This window comes from Candoia aspera, chromosome 8 (genome assembly GCF_035149785.1).
Source record: "Candoia aspera isolate rCanAsp1 chromosome 8, rCanAsp1.hap2, whole genome shotgun sequence".
NCBI lineage: Eukaryota > Metazoa > Chordata > Lepidosauria > Squamata > Boidae > Candoia > Candoia aspera.
The window spans coordinates 64,440,345-64,459,917 of record NC_086160.1 but is presented as its reverse complement, the minus strand read 5'-3'; the positions used below and the strand labels follow the sequence as shown (position 1 = coordinate 64,459,917).

General features: G+C 38.8%; 1 protein-coding gene across 1 annotated transcript in view; it reads left to right on the top strand.

Moving 5' to 3' along the window:
- Nucleotides 1–18,879, top strand: part of DSPP (dentin sialophosphoprotein) — a 62,263-nt gene extending 43,384 nt beyond the window's left edge. Inside the window, exon 3 of the mRNA XM_063310737.1 lies at nt 17,777–18,879. Coding sequence (XP_063166807.1) covers nt 17,777–18,879 — 1,103 coding nt within the window. The remainder of the gene's footprint in view (nt 1–17,776) is intronic.
- The last annotated feature ends 694 nt before the right edge of the window (nt 18,880–19,573 follow it).

Here is a 19,573-nt window from a genome sequence, read left to right as displayed (position 1 = left end):
ATAATCCATGGGAGAGTGCAATCCATAGATTACTAAAAGTATAACCAACTTGTAGGCTCCAGGCACTGGATTCCCAGGTATGATGGCAAAACCATGTCTTCAGAGGTTTCTGAAAGACCAGCAGGATTGGGGCCAATCTAACCTCACCTTTGGTTATGGCTTGGTTCACATCCATGTGTTTGGATTTGGGTTTGTTTTGTTTTTTTCTGATTCCTTGCAAGATCATTAAAGCTTACTTGATTTTTTTTAAAAAAAGGTCATACTGTTGCAAATTACTACTTTGTTCATGAGTGGATTTAGGTGTTTGGGGGCAATTTGGTGCTCCTCTGTGCCGCATTGGTAACCAGAACTTATGGCATTCCAAGGTTGCCCAGATAACTACACACGACACCAAGGGAGTTCTAATGGTTTGATTTTTTTTCCCACTTCCTTTGAAATCTAATCAAAATAAAAGTCACTTTTACAGTTGTCAACAGGTAAACAGAAGTACTAGCAGTATTATTCAAAACCACTTTATAGAAATTACAAACAGCTAAACAGAAAAAAATGATACAATCACACAAGAGTAAAAGTAGCTTTAAGTAACAGTTTTGAACTGAAAGGCATGAATCCCTTTCTTCCTTCAACCAAATTGTGCTGAGAGTTAACAACTCACCTTTTCACTCACTCCCACAGTTAACTTCCTTTCCCAGAGTTGCCTTTATTGCTCTCAGCATCCTTTATTATATTGTAGGTAAGGCTGTTGTAAAGGACAGAAGTTATCAAAGGCACAGTACATTACAGAATGTACTCCACTGACCCCCATTCCCCTTAGAAAGCCCCACATCAAGCAGCTGGATCTGCAAAGTCAAATGTTTGTCACTCTTCTCCACCTTGCTGCTTGGTCTCTCCTTCTGAGATCTCTTGTAACTGGACAGAGTCCTTCTTTTGGGGGGAGATGGGTGGTGACAAAATTTGATAAATATAAATCAATCAATCAATCAATCTTCTAGATTCTGGATCCAACTCAACATGTTGATGGTTATCTTGAAAGCCCTACAGGGCTTGGCACACAGCTACCTGAAGGATTGTCTTTCCTAATTAGATTCCAATCACCCTGTGTGTTCCTTGAGAAAGCGTATGCTGGGGGTTCCCACCCCATGTAAGTAGAGGGAGTGGAAACCCATCAACATGTCTTCTCAGTAGCTACCCCTGCTCTTTGGAACACCTCCTCTGCTGCCTTTGAGAAGGCATTTAAAAACATTTTCTTCTGCAGGGCATTTGAGTGCTGATAGAACAAGGACCATCTTAGCTTAGTTAAGTTAGGGGACATTGTTACAGTTATTTTTAATTGTTTCCTGTTGCTTGATTATAAATCACCCTGAGCCTCAGGAAATAGGCAGTCTATGAAAATGTGTATAAACAAACATACAAATCACTGTAAAATATAAGCAATCTGGGGACCTATCTGGAGTGAGTAGCTATAAGTGGACCCATTTTTGACAGCCATTTGTATACTTCAAATACACACAATGAACATTTCTCTTCCCTTCCCACTTTTGAGTACTGTATAAGCTGGCTTTTTTTGTAGAATCATATCTTTCCCTTCTTCAAATATGACTTTTGTAGAATCATATCTGACGAAGGGTTACAGGGATTCAAACTAATTTTTATACATATAAAAAAAAAAATTCCTTGCTGGCATATATGAAGTAGAGAGCCAGACATTCAAATAGCACAGATGATGAATGTACTTCAATTTATATTATACTGAACAATTATTATATATAAAACAGAAGCAACACCTTTACTATTGGTGAGTCTTAAGCAATATCATGTTGCCTAAGCTGCTAAACACCCACACATGTTTTATCCACAAAGCTGTGATTATATGGTCATCAACATTTTGGTGGTTTGAACATCTATTTGCCTATGCAAGGCTATTTCCTTCCAGCACTACACTGCTTTCATTAAACTGAAAAAATTGTGTCCCCACTGTTGAATTTAAAGAGCAAGTGCCTTCTGATGTTTGCTTGCTGTTCTATTTTTGTCCACAGATTGCCTTTCAGCACTGGTTCTTTAAAGACTTTACTTTGCAGAAGACTCCCATATATTTGCAATCCAAACACAGTAGCAGCAGAGTTTTGTGCCTATTTCTAGATGAGGCACCTTGGCCTCACTGCAGCTTTTCTTTTCTTTCTTTGGACAAAACTAAATGTCGTATCATATGAATTAGGGTAGGGGCAGGAACTCTCTCCAAAGCAATGATGTGACATCATATATTTAGCCTTTCCAATCGTGATGTGGGGAAAATAGGTTGCAAGCCTGTAGAAATATGTAGGCCTCAGCAGGTGGAAATACCAACAGCTTCTGATGATGTTAGAAGCTAGGCAGAATTAACCTTGTTTGGTGGTGCCTGGCCTCCATCTTATCTGGCCTGAGTTTTGACCTATTAGTGACTGATCTGCTTTCAATCACTTTAAGATGAGAATTTTTTTCCATTTCTTTTATTCTCCTCTCGATATCAAGGTGTAGCTACTGTGCCTAATTTAGGCTTTTTGTTTTTGCCCATCTTCATTCACTTGACTTCCTAAGGGACTGAATGTCTCTGGTTCTGCTGGGGATTATCAAGTGTCTGCCCTGTAGGAACCATCTAATCACAGAGGGACTGATGAACTTTTGCCATGTGACTGGAAATCATCAATTTCATGCCCCAGGATTCATCACTGCCACCAAAGGACTGGTAGTCTATCCATTGAATGGGAACCACCAATTCCAGCTTTGGGGGATTATTTCTTATTCAAACACACACACACACACGTTACGTTCTGTCAACATGGCCACACCACTGGCATACATCTAAATTACATCCCCCTTTGTTCAAATAGCTTATGTACAGAAGTTCAAGAACCAAATCAGAATTAATTTACTAAAAGCTAAAAAGGTTTACATAAAGCCAGCTGTTAAATTCTCTACTTGAAAGTCAGCAAATGGATACAACTTGTTATACCCTAGCCTATACAAGGGTTGGGAAGAGGACATAGGAAAAGGAAGGAGGAAGGGAAAGTAGCCAAAGGCAAAGTGTATTAAGGCTGACACCAGGCCTGAGGATCTGGAGGTGTGACTGAACCCATGCTAATTTGTTATGGGTTGGCTGTTTTTACTCTGGCTACTGATTACAATTCTGTTGCTGTCTCTTTGTTTTTATGTTTTTTATGCTATTTTAATTATGGTTAGCTGCCCAGAATCATGAGATGGGTGGCCATATAAATTGAGGTAATAATAAATAATAAGATTTTCCTGAATCAGAATAAACACTTTTCACCATTCAGGGTGAAATGGGGGTAAGATGGAGCAGGAAGAGGTTAGTAGAAGAATGGAAACACAGGGAGGTAAAGCAGCTGACGTTCTTCCTCCCCTTTGCACCATCCTCTCTTTCTGACAAAGCTCAAAATTTCTTATAAATGTACTGCCATCTCTTCCTCCACTAATTGGTTCCTTCATCCCAATTCTTCATATATGACCAAGGCCCATGAATGTCCTGTTTTGTGCTCACTTTCAATTTGTCAGAACCGAGGCAACCTTGTCAGATCTTGGAAAGCTAAGCAGAGACAGACTGATTAGTGCGTGGATAGGAGACAGCCTGGAAGTTCAAGGTCCGTAGGCTACTCCGGGACCATTCTAGAAGGTGGCAATGCAAAGCTCTACTGTAAGGATGTCAAGAAACCTGCACAGAATCCATCAGATGGGGTCAAGCTCAGTGTGAGAGTGAGCTTTCCTTTTGAAAAATGTATCATTCTGACTTTATATCTCATTTAGTGATAGATTAAAGAAAGGCAGCCTTTTTTAAAATTGGTTCTATGAGGCCTCAGGTCATGCTGATTTCTGACAACAATATAAAAGTGGTTTCTCTTCTTCCAGGTTGGATTTTTAATTTTTTTTCTTTTTTTGTCCTCCCAGTTATGATTACACCCCTGGGGTTTCCAACCTTTACTGTTCTCAAAAAGGCTAAGTAAAATTAGTTTATGGATGAAAGACCTCTAGGAAATCCCAGGACTATAGAAAGGAAAATCAAGAAAAGGCAATGGCAAACCATTCCATTTGGCTGCAAAGAAAATTATGGAATGTCACTAGGCATCACATTTGACTCAAAGGGGATTTATCTTTACTTGGAGGGCCAAAGGGTGCATGGAAGTGACACTATAACTTCACAGGAAAGAAAGGTATGAATTTTGGGGTGATGGCAGTGGAAATTTTTGTTGTTTGAGTATTTAAAGTAGAGTAAATGTTAGAGAATAATCTCCAGCATTTGGAGAACAATCTTACCTATTTTGTTCCTTAATTCTAGTACAGAGGACTCCTGAATAATCATAGCACTGAACTGCAGTTGCACAAACTATGAGAAATCTAGGGACCTTGAAATAGGAGCTGGGGGCTTCATGCAACCTGTGGCTCATGGATCCCATCCCTAATGCCCATCTATACAAAAAAGCACTTTTATTTGGTGTGTAAATATTTTCAGGAGGGGACAGTTTCATAAAACACTATTTCCTACTGCAGTGAACATCTAAACACGCACAAAAATATATCTATGGTTTGGCCCCAAGGCTATTCAAATATTTTAATTCCTGCTGTACTCATCTTCTGTGCAAGTCCATAACTTGAATTAATATTTGCTGGCTAGGAGAAACAACCTAGAATTCAGGTATATTTAAAAGGCTTGAGCAAATTTAACATCAGCTCCTAAAATACCACCTGTTTCACATCAGATAAATTCTTTGAAGGAACAGTGGGTTGACTAGATTTATGGAATCCATTTTTGCCCTTCACTAGAACCCCCAGCTGGGGCTAGAGGCAAAACAGTGGCTCAAGATGAAAGCATAGAGCTTTCTTCATTACTTATTTTCCAGCATCACTGTAATAAAACCCCAATTTTATTCCCAAACCCTAACACTTGCCAGGCCAAGGTTTACATAGCTATATCCAGCTGTTTTCTGTACCAAACAGCTGTCAGTCACAAAACAAAGTAGAGATCTTTCTGCTACTAGCTCTATTACCATAGCAAAGACTGAACCCCTAAGGATTACTAATGAAGAAAAGTTGATATGATTGCACAAAAAAGTGCCTTGAGTATAAGCTTAGTTCAGGAATATCTTTTTAGTACCAGAATTAGAACAGAGAAGCTGCTCTAATTGTCTCCAAGTTTTCTTGATTTCAGAAATCTAATTTGGAGTGAGGCTCTTCTATTGTTAAATAATAAATTAACTTTTGCCGATCTCCTGCAAATCTCCCAGAGATCTTCCAGTAGATTCTGATTTACTTCTGCATGTCCTCCTTCAAAGAAGCAGTTGTCAGCCTTGCAAGGTAGTGCAGACAGGAGGCACACCCAGACGAACTAATTCTACTTTATTGTAAGGTTACATTAACAGGATCTTGCAAGTCTGAAAGCACATTTCTCCCTTGTCACCTTTGCAACCCAAGAAACTAGGGAGGGTCTCTTCTGAGACATTTGCCATGCCCACATTCCTTCTGCCTCCAAGCTGCCTCTTGTCCAACTGTTCCCCCAGCTGAGACTGTTCCCCCATCTCCCCAGGTCATTCCCACATACCATTACAGCAGTTCAGACATGTTCATTGGACAGAAAGTTTCCATAAACCAGATGAGAACTACAAAGGGGGAAAATGTTTAACGCCTTCATTTCACCCAACAGAATTTGGGGTAAATTGGGGTTCTGAATCTATTTAATTACACACACACACAACTATTTGCTAACTGCATGAGATTAGTGAGATTGGTCTCTGCTTTACCTTAACTGTGAACTGCCCCTGAGAATGCACTTTTCATTTATAAAGTACTTCAACGGACTGTAAGTAAATGGATTCAAGTCTAGGTAAAGTGAAAAATCCTTTGAGGGAGAAGTTGAAGAGCTACATACGTAGCTATCCATATTTCCTTGCACTAATCTCTTAATATATAAGAGGGAGACCTCTGAAACTGACTCTATCAAAAATGTAGGGACTACAGTAAACTAGTAGAACATGGCTTCTGTGCATGCAAGCAGATAAGTTCAATCCCAAATTTCACCTGAAATCCTGGGAGGAAAGTACCAAATACAAAAAACAAAAACAAACCCTCTAGTAGCAGAACTGAAGAGTGACTCTGTGTATGAATAAACAATACTGGACTAGATGAGCATCTGGGCTTAGAGATGGCCTCCAAAGGTTGCTGAACCCTTTATAATTGTCCATGCTGAGTAGAGTTGCTCAGAGCTGTAATTTAGAAACATCTGGAGAACGAAAGATTTGGCATGATATCAGTTCCCTACGTTCTACCAGTTAAGAAAGCAGAAGACTTTGGGCAGCTGAGGATAGTTGGCCTTGCATTGCCTCCACAGAATATGGAAAATAGTTGTTTGCTAACAGAAGTGATGTGTATGGACAAGCACTGTTTTCCACTGACTGCATGGTGGCAAGCTTCCCTTCTTATTTGAGACTTAATTTCTCTCAGAAAACAAATCTAGAATTTCATTATAACTGAATGCTGTCTAGGGTCTATTTTTCAATACTATAATAACTATTGTCAAGCAAAAGGGCCAGTTATTTCTATACCTGCAAAATCAGCAATATATTATATAATAACAGTTTCTAGCAGGTTTTCTGTCATGTCAGAGTTTTCGTTTTTTGTTTTAAATCAGGCTAGGAATTAAAAATGAATGAATCTCTTTCTCTCTCTTCCTCATGAAAAAAAGGAGGTACGGTAACCAGGAAGCAGAAGTTGGACAGAAAGTTCCACCTTTGTCCCTTTAACAGTTACACCAGTATTAAGTACATCCTTGTCTCCCTAAATATTACTGAACGTTTGTTGATTACTATAAAGCATACAAAGTTTTCCACATGTTTGCTGGCTTGTATAATTTAATAATGAAATAAAAGATTAGATGTTATTTAGTTATTCTTAAATTTTGATAAGCATTTGGGGGCTTAGAACAATTTAAAACGCACAAAATATACAGTAAAACATAAAAATCAAATCAATACAATTACATTCAAAGCCAACAGTTAAGATTTTTTTTACTAAAGTGATAACATGCCTCATTCCCAAGACTCCAGACAGTTTCAAAATATGATATAAAAGAAGAACTGCATAAATATAGCCCAAAAACTAAACATCATAAAATCTTTAAGGAACAAAAATACTTGTGCTTCAGTTTTATACTTTCCATGTCCTACTAAAAAGCCATGGCCTTATGAAGTGTGAGGGCCTACAAATTTCAAGGTGCAACATATTTCTTATAGTTCGGACCACCATAAAAAGCTTTGTTTCTGTTCCTAATCAACTATGTAGCAAAAATCTCTATACAATGTCCATTGACTGTGTGAAGAAACTGTTGACCATATTCAATGTCAGAGAAGACCACAAAATTTGGTTTAATATGCCATGTAGTATGTATATCCACATCCTTCTTGTTCACATTCAGGCTTATTGTGATATGCCATCCAGGTCCCTGAGTTACAAGAAGGTATGTGATGTCTACATTGAATAAAGAAGTTCTTCATTACAGCAAAAATCAGTAGTTGGAGGTTGGTAAGGAAAACCTGAGTCTGAATAAATGGAAGCCTTTGACAATAGGCAGGCAAGAATATGTGATTAGAAGCATCATAAAAATAGTTATTAAGGGTAAAGTGATGTGACAGTTAGCCGGATCTAGGTGTCACTAAAATGTTACCTTTTGGTTAGAAAGCACCTCCTGAACATCTCAAAAGGAAGAAGTAGGAGAATAAATCTATAATCACAGACCAGGAACTTATCTGGCATTCATAATGTATATTATCTTGCACAAACAAGCCATAAAATATACTTATCTAGTATTTTGCAGGAGTGTGGGATAAGGAGAATTTCAATTTAGTGCAAAGGTACCTAATAATTTCAAGGACAAAAGGAGGGATTAGTGGGTTTTCATTTAAGACCATGTGAAGTTGCTAAGCTCCAATTGGTTGCTTAGAAGCTAAACCACAGTTTAAATTCTTGCAAGGTACCATTCTGGGTCTTTATCTCAAAGACCTGAGGCACAGAGGCATCAAATGTCCCTAATGATTTTTAAATTATTCACTGCTCTCCAGCAAAAAAGGTGAGTGGCATTTTTTAAAAAATTTGAAAAACTGAAAGTTTCCCATATAACTGTTTTATTAAAAATGTGGATGAATAAATTGTATAGACTGTTGAGTACATCTTTTCTCCAATCAAATGGCTATTTGCAATTCTTGCACTGGTTGTCCATTTTAAAAGCAAATAAGAGAATGTGAGAGAGAAAGACTAAAAGTGGCTTAGCAGCATTCTGGTTGCATGAAAGCTCCTTTGTGGATTTGCACAGAACTATACATCAAAAATTTCTATACAACAGTGTTCCAAGTAGAAATCTGAATAACTGGAGCCCTTCTTAGTACAGAAATGTTGCGATCTTGTTTGCTGGAGTTTTGCCAGTTGTGAAAAAGCTCTAAAAAAAAAAAGGATGGTCTATTTAATTATGATAGAAAGAGCAGCTTCTATGACATTGTTCTTGGTAGGGACCATTAGGTAGGTACCATTGAGTTGAGTTCAACTCCTGGTGACTGGAAGTATAAATGTTCCCCATTTTGACTTGTTCATCTCAAAATATGAACAAAACCAATTTTATATTTTCAAACAAGACAGAGTGAAACTCAATTTATCTTTTGAATTCCACACTTTTCCAAATGTTGAAATGCAGCTTGGTAATTAAGTGATGTGTATTACAGAACAGCCTCTCTCTCTTCATGAAAATAATGCTGATATATGCATTATAATAGTCTGCAAAACCCATGGACATTAGGCATAACTGCAAACAAAAGACATGGGTTTGGAGAATGGTGCATACAGATACATAAAAATTCTAGTTAAAAAAGGCTGAGGACAAAGAGGAACTGAATTTATGAATGGAGAAATGTGAAACCATGAGAAGTTGAAATTTGCCTAATTGTCCTTTCTTATTCTCAAGAGTGATGACACATTGATGGAAGAGAACATTAATAGCATGCATATAATCAGATGTAGTGTAGAGCATCCTCAGTTTTAAACAAATTCAGGGAGCTGAAGCAGAAATGGTTATGTGTGGAGAACTTATGCCGATAATGCAGTGTGAATAAAACTTTTAGGGTTAGATGGAACACTATTCTGACTAGCACCAAACTAAATGTGGTATGAAGTGCATCTTTGAATTTAATGTGCAGGTTTTTCAAAACACAAATAGCCTCAGCTGGGAATGCTGGCAATTATGGAACTACAGCAGAGAGGGAATTTAATGTCACGTTTAGTCCTTAAGTACAAAACAGCTGCATATTGAATTTGGGAAGCTGCAGCTGTATGGATTTAGTGGTGAGAAAATGGTGGCTTTGTGGTTGTTCTTTCAGCAACTGGAAATGATTTGAATGTAAAATTTGAGCTTTGGACTTTCATAAAATGGTTTGAATTCTTGTTCTGGAAAATTAGATGAAGCTAATTTTTCAAAGAAATGACACACATGCTGTGATGGAATGTGAGGGCGACCTTGGAAAACAGAAGGAAGAGATGCTGCCTTGGGAACGATCAGATAAAAGGAAAGGAAGTCCAAGAGAGGGTAACCGTTTAAAGAATAAACTTAGGAAAGACCAGCCCTGACCACTCAAATGATTAAGAGGGAAGGCAGAAGATTGGTACTTTCAGGCTTGCAAGATTCTGTTAGTTTAGCCTTACAATAAAGTAAATTAGTTAATCTAGTCATGTTTCCTATCTGGTCTACCTGGAAGGGCTGACACATGCATTGACAGATTGCTTGATAGAATATATGTAAAAGGAAATCATCATCATCATCTCCTTTATTATTATCTGAATATTCTTCCAAAATTTGACAGATAAAAATAGGGACATGATCTGCTCTCTTAGTATAATATGAGATGTAGAGCTGAATGGAGTGAAGAAACTGTAATAAAAGCAGTAACGATATATACACTGGCTTGCTAGGTGAAACCCCCATAGGTTACTAGAAAGCGATTAAGATGTAAAGAGAATTCCTTTTATGCACTGGGAGATAGCAGTGAAAGGAAAAATGTCTGGCAGCACTATGTTAAAAAAGTTGTTTACTGGACATGCTCTCCTGCTTTGGACAAGTGGTATTAGTATGAGAGGTATACTCCCATTTGGTCCATTTCCCCAATTGTTGTTTGCCCTTCTACTTGTTTTGAAGCCTAGGAGGAAAAGATAACAGGTGAAAAAGCTGAAAAGGATGAAGTTAATGTTCCTCTCACATACCTTTTCGGTTTCTTTCCACAGCTTAACCAGGTTCGGTTGTCCTATTCCATTGGTGTGAATGCCTTTTGAACAATTACAGAAGGAAAGTTCTGCTCAGTTAGACCAACATCCACACAGTCCTTCCTCTACATTCTTACAATTGCTTCTGGATAACTCACAACCAAGGTATGAAGGCTGTAGCCTTTCCCCACCATTGCCCCTTGCCTCAGCCTCACTGGGATTCAGTTGCACATTATCTATAGGCCTAATGGTTCCATATGTCCATTTTGAGCGTATATATCTGATATATACTGTATGTGTGTGTGTGTGTGTATTTATGTGTGTATGTGTGTGTGTGTGTATGTATGTATGTATGTATGTATGTATATATATATATATATATATATATATATATATATATATCAGATGTTCCCAAGTTATCAGGTAGCCAGAAACTATTAAGAAAGCCAACAGTTAGATGGCTACAAATTTCCTATCTTTGCTCTTGAGTAGACGTGCTAGATAGATACATTTGCATGACGTCGACTTTGGAAAGAGATCATTGCTGCATTTGGAGCAACATGTTACATCAATTAATACATTCTGTGAAGAAGAATTTTCTTTTACCTGCCCTGAACCTATTGTCAACAAATGTCTAGCAAAGAAAAAATATATCTTACTCTGCCTTCTTCACGTTACTACACACAATTTTATAAGCCCTTTTTTTTTACTTTATTGGGAAAGACCCAAACACTAAAGTATCATCAGCATGATACTTTAACCCAGTGTTTCTTTAACCCAGCATGCTGGCTAGGGAATTCTGGGAGTTGAAGTCCACACATCTTAAAGTGACCAAGGTTGAGAAACACTGCTTTAACCTCTTGTTCTTTATTGCAAGTTGCCACTGGTCATTTCCTTTACCTTTATAATAATGCTTTCCAAGGATGTTTGATACTGAGAGAACCTACTCTATTTTCTTGGCAATTGCCTGTTTCCACCCCTCTGTGGAAAACTTAAAACCCAAATGGTTTGAAAAGAATGTTTCAATAGATACCTTGGTTTTAACCAAGCACAATAATGAACTCTTAAGTACTTTAAAAAAAGAATTTTGGTTTTTTTATTGGACTTTCCCATCTATTTATTCTATATGTTTTTCTTGAAGCCTTTTTTTTCCCACCTAAATTGGGTTGTCACATCTTGTGACTGGTGGAAACCTATTATTATGAGTTCTCACCTCTCTGGTGGTTTCACAGTGCCTGGACCTTTATGGCAGCTGAGATAGCTCTTGCATGGTGCAGAATCACTTGACCAGCATAAAGGAGGTGATTAACAACTCATGTGGCTTCTTTGGTCTTGGGTGGTATATCAGGCCCAAGGCCTGGTGTTGATAATTAAGGCCTACATGAGTATATTTGCTGCCATGCCCTTTGAGAATCAAAAACCCAACAACCCTCAGCCAACTGTAGTGGTCACAGTAATCACTACCAGATGTTCCTGGGATACTGTAAGTTACATCTATGCACAGAATGCACAGAGAATACAATCTGTCATTTTATAAAATTCCCTTCTCACCCCTATGGGTGGTGTGTCTTCCTCAACCTCAGGTCCTCTACCAGAGGCCTGGAAGTTTGAGGGTTCTGCGCAGTATTTTAGCTATTCTAGGATTGCATTCATGGACAGAGAGCTCTGATGTTGGAGCCACTCTCCCAGCTTAGGAGTCACGACCCTGAGTGTTCCTACCACTACTGGGACCACTTTGGCCTTCACTTTCCACATCCTCTCTAGTTCCTCCTTCAGGCCCTGGTACTTCTATATGTATATACATATAGTACATACATATAGTACATGCATACATACATGCTACATTTGACTTAGTGACCACTCTGTTAACATAAGAAAGGTAGGAAGGAATTGTGTGTTTATTTAAATATTGCTTCTTCTCAGTAGGTTTGCTGAGACTATTTAGACAAACAGGATTTTCGTGGGATTGCCTCCAAAGACCCTATAATTAGCCAGAGTAAATTCTAACTCCAATATCTGTAAAGTGATCATCAAATAAGAAAAGAAAAAAAGAGGAAATAACAGATTAGAGCCGTTGGACACCGAGCTGAGATTAAGCCATCCTGGAGTTTTGTTCTTTGTATTATATTCCACAAGCAAGTACTCATGTAATTGCAAAGGCTTTGTGTTATATATATAGCGGTCTTTCATAACTCCAAGGTTTATGTCTCTTTTGCAAAGACCAATATATTTTTAGACTTCTCATTTCTAGTCCCAGCCTAGTATTAGCATCTTGCAATGGCCCCAAGCCAATTTTACGTGAATAGGAGACCTGTGTCCCATAACTGAGGAGGAGGGCAGGTAGCTCTCCCCTAGTCAAGCTATCCAGTTTTAAAACCACCACCATTCACTAGAGAGATAGGTTGATTAAACGAAAAACTCTTGTTTGAAAGCAGAGCCACCAACACCTTCTTGGTCTGAGGGCAATGAGAGTACAAAATCCTTCCAATTTTAGTAGATGTGCTTCGACAAGATTTTTGTGGCAAGAGTTCATAATTCTCAGCAGCTTCAATGAAACTTCTCTTTCTGCTATCCTTTAGCCTCCCTTTTGATAGCATCCTGTTCTAACTATTACCTGATTAATTTAAGTATTATTAGTAAGCTTTAAGCTAGATACTTATTTTACAAACTAGAGGACTGGATGGTACAGAAAAGCATGCTTCCTGAGAAGCAGGGTGGGTTTAGGATGGGGAGACCAACCATGGATCAGTGTTAGGCTTTACAACATCTTATACAAAAATACCCCTAAACCTCCAGAGGAGTCCCATACATATGGCATTCACTGACTTCAAAGCAGCTTTTGACTTTGTTTCTAGAGAACTGTGGAACAAACTGGAGATCTTACCCATTCATAGGTGCCTCCTGGCATTCCTTATTAAAATGTTGCATGATAACACCTGTGTCTAAATTAGGTTTGACAACCAAGATCAGCTTTCCTCTGTGGTGCCCACTTCTAAAGTGTTAAACAAGGGTGCATTTTAAACCATTTCCTATTTAATTTTTGTATATAGTGGAAAAAGTCACAAAACCAGAACATCACCTGCCAGGTCTGGTGAACAGACCTGTTTCATTACTTCTGTATGCAGATGATGGAGCCATTTTCTCAACTTTACCTCTTGGACTGAGGAGAGCATTAAGCTCAGCTGCCTCCTATAGCACAGATAATGACCTGGTTATTAACTATCAGTTATGGTTTTTTCAAAGAAACCATAAATATAAATGGCAAATTAATAGGAATGTTGTTGAATGGGTTAAGGCCTTTAATTATCTTGGAATTATTTTTCATGCTACAGTCTAAGCTCAGCCTTTAAAGGAGATGATAATAAAAGGCCACAGCTGCCACCTTAAGTTGTTTCCATTCAAAAGGAGGTGATTATATACACCAGATGAACTAAAAGTGTTTGAGGCTAAAATAACAGTACTTTACTTCTTATGGCTTTCAACTACAGGTAATCCTCACTTAACAACCATTTGTATAGCAACTGTTCGAAGTTACAATAGTGCTGAAAAAAGGGACTTATGATCAATCCTTGCACTTATGACAGTCACAGAGTCCCTGCAGTCACATGATCACAATTCAGGTGCTTGGCAACTGTCACACATTTACAAAGGTCGTAACATCCCATGGTCATGCCATTTGCAACCGTCCCAGCTGGCTTCTGACAAGCAAAGTCAATGGGGAAGCCCGTGGGAGGTCCCAAGTTGTGGTCACATGATGTCTCGCTTAACAACTGCAACCAGGATTGCCAGAGCTGCCACTGCTAAGCAGGGCAATCACATGCTGTTTCGTTTAATGACTGTTTTGCTTAGCGATGGAGTTGCCAATCCCAATTAGGATTGTTAAGCGAGGACTACCTGTATGTGCCTATAAGGACATGGAGCCACTAGAAGCTGTTCAAACAGGATTTCTTGTGGATTTTCACCTAATACACTGATCCCAATGGACTTTAAACAGGCTAATAATTCTTTCAGCAATGTGCCAGAGTGATTGTCTTTCAAAATGATTTCAGCCTTACTTTATCCTCCATGTCAGAGAGAGACCCATGTAAGTCCTGCTGAGAAATGGTGTGTGTGTAAATATAACAAATAAATTAAAACAAATCCCTAATACATCTGAAATATGCTAGATTAGAGAAAGCTATTCCGGTAAGTATCTCTAATAAAATATTACCCCAATTTTATATTTTAGGGACAAGTAAGTTTATTGAAATTAAAGGGAAATTCTCCAGAGTAAAAGCGCAGAAGACTGCAGTTATTCTGGGATGAAAGAAAGATAAGATGGAACTATCAGTTCTACCTCAAAACTTCAGTCTTGTACACAGTTCCATCTCCTTCAGCCCTCAAAGGTTCATTCTATTAAATACTCTTGTGGTTCAAATGATATTGCTGACTGAATTGACTACACTCTGCTTCCGAAGGCAAAGCAGGACAGATTATGCAAAGTGAAATAAATACTGTCAACATTTGTACTATGGAATGAACTTCGTAGTATCAGTGCTAAAATGTATTTTGGTTTCTTCATAGGTAACAATACCAAATATGAAGACTCTGCTTCTGCTTGTCAGCATTCTTGGACTAGCTGTTGCTGCCCCTGTAAGTGGACTGAAGTATAATAATGTCATGAGTACTGATGGGGAGCAGGAGGGGGCCTCTATCCAGGGGGGAAAACGCATGCGTAGTGCTGAGGAGTTGAGCAGCCATTCAAAGAGACACAGAACAGACCCACCTTGACTTTTGGGGTTTATCTGTCTGGGTTTTTCCCACGCTTCTTCAGTTTGTTAGGATTTTTGATCTAATGTAGCAGTAATAAAGCACTAGAGACCTATTCCTTGTCTCAGCGTGGTTCCTGGCTGTTAGGACAAATAAGTATTAACCCCACATAGGTAAAAGGATGTGTAGGGCTGTACATCCACAGCTTAAATAAGGCTGATGATCAAGAATCTGATGATCAAATTCCGTGAGCAAACTTGCAGAATGGGCTGTTTCTTTATGTTATAATATTGGAGACACTCTAGAAAAAACATGGAAAATAGTAAAAGCAGCTTCAGGGGAATTGGTGAAAACCATGCTCTGCCCTAATTCATAAAAACTCTACAAGATCAAAGACAATTAGTTCTAGAGTCGAACAAATTTAAAACCCCGATTCACACATCCTGAGTCATCCAAGACTCACATGCTTGGAATAAGAACATCTGCTTATGTTCCTCGTAGTTATGGACATGCTGACTGAGGGTTCTGGGAATGCCACTGACTACACATCTGGAGGATGCTAAGTTTGGGGAATTGCTATATTGAGAACAGTTGGTTTTGTGGTGTATAGGAACTGATTAGGTCTCACCATATGTTTTGCAGGCATTTTTTAAAAAACACGAGTATTAATACAAGTCTGTGGGAATTCAGCTTTTCTTCTTACTTCACTGGCTATTCCATTCTAGAATTTAATAGTATCCTTCAGCAGCTGCTACTGCTAATCTATCAGTAATGAAGATGGTTTTATGCCACCCCAATGATGAGCGGCTAGTGCTGTTTTCTGTCCTTGCTAAAATGGGGGTGAGTGACCTGTGGCCCTTGAGCACATGCAGCTCCCAGACTTTGTTGGGGGGTAGTCTCAAGAAGTTTCACAGATTACCCTACAATGAAAATCTGTGGTGCAGTATTGGAGAGAATAGAGAAATAAGAAGCAAATTAGACATTAATAAATGTCATCTATCTACTCCACATACGTACATGCATACATATCCACTATCAATGTTATTGCATTTATGCAGTTTTCATATTAATGGTAGTCTTCTTTTTATTGTTTTCTGATTTTATCTGATAATTGATGTTATTATTTTAATCTTTTCTTGTCTTCTACTGTAACAATCTGATTATTTTTGTGAATTTCTAAATACGTTTAAGTGGACAATTGCCTTCTTGTATTCTTTGTTATTTACATAAATTACTATTGCTTTTTATGTTTCGTTTTTATGTTATTATATTTACAGTTTTATAGTAACTGTAGTTTTGTATTTACTGTTTTCTGATTTTATAAAGTTTTATCTAGTCATATCTTACAGTTAAAATTGGTCTTATTGGACTGGTTGCAAATGTTGATATGTACTATATTTGTACTGATTTATGACTGTAATAAAATACATTATATCTCTTCCTGTTGTGCTATTTCCTTTCAGGGGTAGCAACACTATGCAATGTGCAAAAAAGAAGAGTAACAAATAATAAGATAAAGAAATTATAACCATGAGATAAGAAAAGGAAATGTAACTAAATCTGGTTTATACCATAAACAGTCTCTATAGCTCTCCATAACTTTCAATCCTTTCAAATCAAGTAGCTTTCCACTGTGTCTTGTACAATGTGTCATACACAGCTTTTTATTCTTTCAACTTCTCTCTTTCTGAGGATCTCATCAACTACATCCAACCTTGGCTTTCTCAATCTTTTCTTTCTTCTCACCCCATTTGCTCTTCCTTCTTGTATTTGTTTTGTGATTTGATCCTTATTCACTCTGTCTATATAATTTAACCACCTTAACAAACATCTTTTGTACTGGTGATTTTCTTTTGTATTCAAACTAAAGAATTATTGACATCCTAAGATTCCTCAAGGCAATTTTTTTTTTAGAAAACAATTCCTTGCTCCAAAATCCACACTTTTGCCTAACTTTCCTCCAAGTACATTCACATGCTAATATTTTATGCTTCTTTGTGACAGATCCAGCGGAGTGATGTTTTACTCAGAAGAGGCCCCAGGGACAATATTAATTCTACTAATGTAGATAAAGAAATATTAATTAATGCTGCCCATAAAAATGAGCATAAACAAAACAGAGATGGTGATCACCAGGAAGGAGGAATATTGCTCAACCTCAAGAAACAGTATATTATAGCTGAAAAAGTCTCTACAGATGATGCTATCAATCCCCGCAGAGGTGACCAGAATGCAAACGAGAGACAGCTGCTTCAGGATGGCATAGAACTTGCACAAGTCACAAGTAACAATCAGTATAATACACAGGAAAGTCTGGGTAAATACCTTAAAAGCCATCAGGTGGATCTTGTCAAAAAGACTGGCAACGCTGAACAAAATTACACTAGGCAACAGAAAGAGAACAATGGCCCAGCATCCACAACAGGAAGCCCCAACATACACGAGACAGATACCTTTGATGAAAAACAGTATATTGAGGGATCTCATACCAGGAGTGATCTTAAGCCAAGAAAACATGTTGATGCATTCTCTGATGATCATTACAGTTTTGACAGCTTCAATTTATATGATGAGGGCATGCAAGGAGATGACCCAGGATATGCTGATGACTCTGATTCTGGTGAGAGCAATTCCAACCAGCACCCTGGGGGACCAAATAGTTCAAGTGATTCAGATGAGGAGGAATCAGAACAATCCAGCAATTCAGCAAACCCTGGAAGTCCAAATGATTCCAATGGGTCCCAAGATTCCAGTGACCCTAATGATTCCAGTAGCTCAAGTGACTCTACTGATTCTAGCAGCTCCAGTGATTCAAGCAGCTCCAGTGACTCCAGTGATTCGAGAAGCTCCAGTGATTCCAGTGATTCAAGCAGCTCCAGTGATTCCAGTGATTCGAGTAGTTCCAGTGACTCCAGTGATTCGAGTAGTTCCAGTGACTCCAGTGATTCTGGTGACTCTTCTGAATCCAGCAGCTCAAGTAGCTCCAGTGATTCTAGTGACTCCAACAGTTCCAGTGACTCAAATGGTTCCAGTGACTCTAGTGATTCTGGTGACTCTTCTGAATCCAGCAGCTCTAGTAGCTCCAGTGATTCTAGTGACTCCAACAGTTCCAGTGACTCAAATGGTTCCAGTGACTCTAGTGATTCTGGTGACTCTTCTGAATCCAGCAGCTCAAGTAGCTCCAGTGATTCTAGTGACTCCAACAGTTCCAGTGACTCAAATGGTTCCAGTGACTCTAGTGATTCTGGTGATTCTTCTGAATCCAGCAGCTCAAGTAGTTCCAGTGATTCTAGTGACTCCAACAGTTCCAGTGACTCAAATGGTTCCAGTGACTCTAGTGATTCTGGTGATTCTTCTGAATCCAGCAGCTCAAGTAGTTCCAGTGACTCCAGTGATTCGAGTAGTTCCAGTGACTCCAGTGATTCGAGCAGTTCCAGTGATTCTAGTGACTCTTCTAGCAGCTCAAGTAGCTCCAGTGATTCTAGTGACTCCAACAGTTCCAGTGACTCAAATGGTTCCAGTGACTCTAGTGATTCTGGTGATTCTTCTGAATCCAGCAGCTCAAGTAGTTCCAGTGACTCCAGTGATTCGAGTAGTTCCAGTGACTCCAGTGACTCTTCTAGCAGCTCAAGTAGCTCCAGTGATTCTAGTGACTCCAACAGTTCCAGTGACTCAAATGGTTCCAGTGACTCTAGTGATTCTGATGACTCTTCTGAATCCAGCAGCTCTAGTGATTCTAGTGATTCTGATAGTCCAAGTGATTCCAACAGCTCCAGTGCTTCTGATGCCAATGGCAATAGCAGCTCCAGTGATTCTGGCAATTCTAGTAATTCCAGCAGTTCCAAATAAACTATCTGAGAGGTACAGATGGCACAGTAGGAAGAAGCTGCAGCTTATGAATATAATAAGTCAAAATGGTAGCATTGTTGGCAAAAGTGTGAATAGTACATTTCACTCTTGTTTTGGTGGCTGCTTTGCTGTATTAGGCAGGGAAGTCCAGTGAAATAACACATTCTTAAAACCTTTTATGCACACTTGGTGTCTATTTTGGCTGCTCCACTGACTTCACCATTGCAAAAAAGATAACTATCCATGACAAGAAATATTCACAATTATGATAAAACCCAGAGTTCTCCCCCCCAAAAAAAACCTAAACAAATCTCAGATTTCTCTGTTGTTTATTCGTTCAGTCGCTTCCGACTCTTTGTGACTTCATGGACCAGCCCACGCCAGAACTTCCTGTCGGTCGTCAACACCCCCAGCTCCCCCAGGGACGAGTCCGTCACCTCTAGAATATCATCCATCCACCTTGCCCTTGGTCGGCCCCTCTTCCTTTTGCCCTCCACTCTCCCTAGCATCAGCATCTTCTCCAGGGTGTCCTGTCTTCTCATTATGTGGCCAAAGTATTTCAGTTTGGCCTTTAATATCATTTCCTCAAGTGAGCAGTCTGGCTTGATTTCCTGGAGGATGGACTGGTTTGATCTTCTGGCAGTCCAAGGCACTCTCAGAATTTTCCTCCAACACCACAGTCCAAAAGCATCGA